General features: G+C 52.0%; 1 protein-coding gene across 1 annotated transcript in view; it reads right to left on the bottom strand.

Moving 5' to 3' along the window:
* Positions 1-5189, bottom strand: part of LOC123074347 (cytochrome P450 71A1) — a 25485-nt gene extending 20296 nt beyond the window's left edge. Inside the window, exon 1 of the mRNA XM_044497219.1 lies at positions 4128-5189. Coding sequence (XP_044353154.1) covers positions 4128-5105 — 978 coding nt within the window. The 5' untranslated portion in view covers positions 5106-5189. The remainder of the gene's footprint in view (positions 1-4127) is intronic.
* Positions 5190-6533: the final 1344 nt, after the last annotated feature.

Below are 6533 nucleotides of genomic sequence, written 5' to 3'. Positions count from 1 at the left end.
GAGCCGCGTCGAACGCGCCCCGCCACGACCCCGCAGACCCCCTGTGCGTGAAACCCGCGCCCCTCCCGAGCCGCGCCGCCGCGTTTGGCTCGTCGGAGTCGCTCCGGCCGCCGACGTGGCTGGCCTGCCCCCCCCAGTGCCACTGCCAGTGGGCCCGTGGGCCCCGTTGACTGGGTCCACCCAGTCAACGTGCTGACTGGGCAGGCCCAGCCACTGACATGCGGGCCCCGCCGCAAAAAAAAGAAAAAAAAAGAAAAGGAAAATGTTTTATAAATAAAAATAATTAATTAATCTAATCACTCACTGACAGGTGGGCCCAGTAGTTAATTAACTAAAAATTAATTAGTTTAATCTTCTGTTAACCCACTGTCTATGACAGGTGGGTCCCCCGTGTCAGTTTTGACCAGTCAACCGGACTGTTGACCGCTGACGTCACTCATACGTCATGCTGACGTCATATCCCTTTTCTGTTAATTAAATAATTCCAGAAATTCAAATAATCTTTGAAAATCCATATCTTTTAAACCGTAACTCGGATGAAAATGTTTTCTATATGAAAGTTGCTCAGAACGACGAGACGAATCCGAATGCGCAGTCCGTTCATCCACCACACCTCCCTAACCTATTGAACTAGCAACTTTCCCCCTCCGGTCCGTCTGTCCGAAAACGCGAAACATCGGGAATACCTCCCGGATGTTCCCCCCCTTCACCGGTACCACCTACTGTCGCGTTAGGGCACACCTAGCACCGCTCATTGTCATGTCACGCATCGTCATGCTTGTGTTTGCATTGTATTTACTGTTTCTTCCCCCTCTTCTCTCCGGTAGACTACGAGACCGCCCCTGCTGCTGCCCAGTTCGACTACGGAGTCGACGACCCCTCCTACTTGCCAGAGCAACCAGGCAAGCCCCCCCCCTTGATCACCAGATATCGCCTACTCTTCTCTATTCTGCTTGCATTAGAGTAGTGTAGCATGTTACTGTTTTCCGATATCCTATCCTGATGCATAGCCTATCCTTGCTACTACTGTTGATACCTGTACCTGCAATCCTACATGCTTAGTATAGGATGCTAGATTTCCATCAGTGGCCCTACATTCTTGTCCGTCTGCTGTGCTATACTATCGGGCCGTGATCACCTGGGCGGTGATCACGGGTATATACTTATATACTTTATACATGACACATGTGATGACTAAAGTCGGGTCGGCTCGTAGGAGTACCCGCAAGTGGATCTTTGTGGCGGAGCGACAGGGCAGGTTGAGACCACCCAGGTGAGAGGTGGGCCTGGCCCTGGTCGGCGTTCGCGGTTACTTAACACGCTTAACGAGATCTTGGTATTTGATCTGAGTCTGGCCATTTGGTCTATACGCACTAGCCATCTACGCGGGAGTAGTTATGGGTATCCCGGCGTCGTGGTATCAGCCGAAGCCTTCTTGACGTCAGCGATTGAGTGGCGCGCGCCGGATTGGACTGGAACGCCACTAGGCTAGGTCTGCTTCCGGCCGCGTACGCAACGTGCAGGTGCGCATAGGGCGATGGGCCCAGACCCCTGCGCGCTTAGGATTAGACCGGCGTGCTGACCGCTCTGTTGTGCTTAGGTGGGGCTGCGACGCGTTGATCTTACGAGGCCGGGCATGACCCAGAAAAGTGTGTCCGGCCAAATGGGATCGAGCGTGTTGGGTTATGTGGTGCACCCCTGCAGGGAAGTTTATCTATTCGAATAGCCGTGTCCCTCGGTAAAAGGACGACCCGGAGTTGTACCTTGACCTTATGACAACTAGAACTGGATACTGAATAAAATACACCCTTCCAAGTGCCAGATACAACCCGGTGATCGCTCTCTAACAGGGCGACGAGGAGGGGATCGCCGGGTAGGATTATGCTATGCGATGCTACTTGGAGGACTTCAATCTACTCTCTTCTACATGCTGCAAGATGGAGATGACCAGAAGCGTAGTCTTCGACAGGACTAGCTATCCCCCTTTTATTCTGGCATTCTGCAGTTCAGTCCACTGATATGCCCCTTTACACATATACCCATGCATATGTAGTATAGCTCCTTGCTTGCGAGTACTTTGGATGAGTACTCACGGTTGCTTCTCTCCCTCTTTTCCCCCTTTTCTTTTCTATCTGGTTGTCACAACCAGATGCTGGAGTCCAGGAGCCAGACGCCACCGTCGACGACAACACCTACGACACTGGAGGTGCCTACTACTACGTGTAGGCCGCTGACGACGACCAAGAGTAGTTAGGAGGATCCCAGGCAGGAGGCCTGCGCCTCGTTCGATCTGTATCCCAGTTTGTGCTAGCCTTCTTAAGGCAAACTTGTTTAACTTATGTCTGTACTCAGATATTGTTGCTTCCGCTGACTCGTCTGTGATCGAGCAATTGTATTCGAGCCCTCGAGGCCCCTGGCTTGTATTATGATGCTTGTATGACTTATTTATGTTGTAGAGTTGTGTTGTGATATCTTCCCGTGAGTCCCTGACCTTGATCGTACACATTTGCGTGCATGATTAGTGTACGGTCAAATCGGGGGCGTCACACTCCCGCACGATGGTGGAGAGCCGGAGCGGGTGAGGAGGTAGCAGCCCTCGGCAGCGCTGCCTGTGCCAGATCTCGCCGGCCCCGCAGGTTCCAAGCGGTGACTTGGTGCGCGGCGGCGACATGGCCAGGGAGGAGCGTGGGGATGGCCGACGGGATTTTGTGGGCGGGATTGCTTTTTGATTGAGGGACCCGATTGCTTTTTCTAAATGGTTATAGGGGCTATTCTGTAAAAATAAGGGCATATTTTTATATTTGTAAAAGAACCCAGGGTTGAAGAAGAAATTTACACGAGAATTTTTTTATTAGAGAAACAAACGGTCAAACGGACGGTTTGTTTAGGTGCGGGCCCGATCTGTCATAAACCGGTTTAATTTCTTAGCAACGGAAGATTTGGGTTTTTTGAAACAGTCGACGCTGATTCTGGTAGTTATCAGTCACAAACAAAAATGTGGTAGTCTTTTAAAACCTTAACGCGAATTGTGGTAGTTTTATGCTATTCACTCCCCAGCGTCGACAATGGAGTGGAAGGGAAGATGGTCAGGATCAGCGCTCCCTATACCTCTGAGAGCAAGTACAATAGGTCCTAATCAGCAGGCTATAAGCCATTCCACATCATCAATATCCTAGCTGTAAGAGAGAGAAGGGAAGAAAGAGAAGGAACCGGGCGCTTCACTCGTTGCCGGCTCTAGCTCTAGAAACAAGAAAAAGTAACCCACATGCAGCCGTGTGCAAGGTAAAAAGCTGGGCGTTCCTTCCTCTCTCCCAATCAGGTGAGCTTCCTTGTCTCCATCCACATGCAAACGTTGATTATTATAGTCATTCTAATAGCCGATGTATAGTCAGACTAGCCACAATGGATAGTAACATAGAGTAGTAACATGCTCATGTTACTACTTTATGTTACTACCTCTATAGTGGGGAGTAACATATGTGTGGTAACATGCAACACTTTATTTATTATGCTATAGACTCATCTTGTCTTGATATGTGTGATATTACTCATACTAGTAGTAACTAGCTATGTTACTACATGCCTCTCTTCCTTCATTTATTACTTGCCACATCATCTATTTTATCTAGATATATGTGATTACTACCTATGTTACTCCCATTGTGGATAGTCTCAATCTATTATACAAGTGGGCTTTAATGAAGGCTGTATGTGACATGGCCTTCGCATATAGCCAACGGACGGCTCTCTTATTAACCATGCTCTGAACAGTTTGCACATCAATCGACTTGTATTTGGATGAGAGCTAATTAATCAGCAAACCCGGTTCTTCCTACGTCCACATCCAGCGTGGAGCTGATCGTTGCAAACTTGTGCTATAGCACATGTTTGTTAATTAATAATAAAAAAGTAGCGCTTGCTAATCTCTGAATGCCGGAGAGGGTGAAGGCCGGTAAATGGGCGGGGCAAGTCGGCGGCGCGCGGAAGGACCGAGAAGAAGAACACAGTGGCAGCGTGATCCTGACCATTGGATGATGATCGGACGCCCCAGAAAATTGACTACCGCTGTATTCTTTTTCCAAAATAGGTGCTCCCGTACAAAATACACGCACGAACAACGTACGTACCAGCATAATGGCCTTGATGCTGACCACGTCGAACCGGACTCCGCCGGCCTCCTCTCCCGTCTCGCTCACGTCCAACAGCACGTCCACGAAGTCCCGCTGATCGTCCAGGCCGTCTCCCACCACCGGCCCGCCGGCCAGACGCCGCTTGCGGTGGTCCGCGATGACCCGCTCGAGCAACCCGTCGAGCGCCTCGAACGTGCGCGTGGCCCGGGCATTCAGCCCCGTCAGCGTGTCCACCCATGCCAGCCACGGCACGAACTCCCCCACCGTGGGCGTCCCCAGCAGCTCCTCGAAGTCGTCCAGCACCTTCCTCAGCTTCTCGCCCCCGTCGTCGCCGTCGATCCCGTACTCCCCGTCGCCGAACGCGGCCCGCTTGATGACGGCGTTGGAGTAGGAGGTGAGCATGTCGCTGAGGTTCAGCACGCCCGGCGGGTGAAGCGAGCGGCGGCGGACGCCGTCGAGCAGGGCGGCGACCTCTTGCTCCCGGACGCGGCGGAAGGACAGGATGCGGCGGTGGTTGAGGAGGTGGACCACGCAGACGCGGCGCGCCTGGCGCCAGTACTCGCCGTAGGGCGCCAGCACCATGTCGCGGCCGTAGAGGAGCCTCTCGGCCATGCGTATCTGGGCGCGGCTCGCGAAGGCCAGGTCGCGGGTCTTCATGGCCTCCTGCGCCGCGGCGGCCGAGGAGGCCACGACGGTGGGCACGCGGCCGAGGTGCAGGAGCATGACCGGGCCGTGCGCCTCCGCCAGCGACCGGAGTTTCCGGTGCGGCAGGGACCCAAGAAGGGGCAGGTGGCCGAGGACGGGAAACCCCGGCGGCGACGGAGGCAGCCGCTGGCCGCCATCGGCGCAGGACGGAGAGAGCTTCTTCCTGGCAGAGAAGAGGAACAAGGAGGAGAAGATTGGCACCAGCAGGGCGAGGAGGAGGAGGAGGAATGGCGATGAGCGCAGGAGAGCGGAGAGTGACGAGACGTCCATGGCTCAGCCTGTGTAGTGTAGCGACGCAAGCGCACCTGCACCCTCTCTGGCTCTGTTTATTATGTAGTTGGTGATGCGAGTCCTATATTTTTGTTTTCTGTAGAATCCTCCAAGATAGACTACGTTAGATATAGACTGGATCGTCTTCATATGTTCACCTGTACCGCACGCTAAATGCAGACACGTAAGACGTTGCTGCTGCTCGGCAACGGCAACGATATATTGGATAGTTTTATATATCAGGGTGGCGGTCCTTTTGTCATTTGGCACGTGCTGCCGCTGGTGCTGACACTGACTGAAACGGCGGATCATCCCGCAATAATTCAAATAAAACAGCAGTATAGTCATATGTCTGCCTATTTAAATGGCGTATATATCTTAATTTCCCACCGCAGATTTCAGCAAAAGATATGAACACAAACGACAACGTTGAAACGTGAAAGTCAGCATGATCTTTTCAGCGAAATGGCAAATTGTCAAATGAACACCAGTGTTGGCCCATGTGACCGATCGGCAACGCTCTTGACCTATATACTGCTCACCCCCGCAAGATCGACGCGCCTCGGACCGGTGCGAGAGGGTAGATGGCCCTCTCCGACAACACTTGGGTGCACGAGAGATTTGCGGCGAGGTCCGGTGGTTCCTTCTCGAGACGTGAGCTCGCTCTTCCTGACAATCGCGGGGGTGGATGGCTGGAGTCCGGCTACTCATGCGACGTGTATGTGTTCCAAGAGAGTTCGAGACCACGCAATGTGTTGAAAGCTATTTCTAGAGAGTTCGAGACCACACAACATGTATATGTTTCATTAGCTGGTTGGAACTGACGCAAGCACAGCCAAACGCACCTCACACTACACTAGACATGACCACGACCTTCACAAGTTCAGGAGTACCGCACGCAAGATGCAGCTAAATAGAGATAAGATGTTGTTGCTCGACAATCATTATACATAGATGTTTCATTAGATGGTCATTTTGGCATCTGGCACTTGCACCATCCTGACACTGACGAGGACGGTACAAGCTCGTCCGTCAAACGAAGACCTTTTTTTTTTCTTATACGAAGAATACATCTCCAAACTTTGATTCACCCGCTCAGTTTGGTCATTGTATTACGGATGATAGGTTTATGTTCAATGTGCGTCAGTTTTAACAAATCAGGCGAAAAGATGCTAGTGATTCCGGTAAAAAGGAAAATGATGCTAACGAAGAGGCTATCCTGATCAGACAAAATGGATCGGGGAGGCCCATGTAGCTTCACCACATCTGCGGAATTGGATGAGCCTGGGGAATATCCTATTCGCCGCATTTTGCGTCGAACAGTCGAGGCTTCGCACAGACTCGCGACCGAGCCGTGTAATCTGGGCCGGCCCGTTAACGAGTTCAATCGTTTCCGATTTTGGGAAACTTCTAGAGTTTCCCAGCCGG

The sequence above is a fragment of the Triticum aestivum genome, chromosome 3D (assembly GCF_018294505.1).
Source record: "Triticum aestivum cultivar Chinese Spring chromosome 3D, IWGSC CS RefSeq v2.1, whole genome shotgun sequence".
In the NCBI taxonomy this organism is placed as follows: Eukaryota; Viridiplantae; Streptophyta; class Magnoliopsida; order Poales; family Poaceae; genus Triticum; species Triticum aestivum.
The sequence above is the reverse complement of the archived record's forward strand: the minus strand, read 5'-3'. Positions and strand labels throughout refer to the sequence as shown.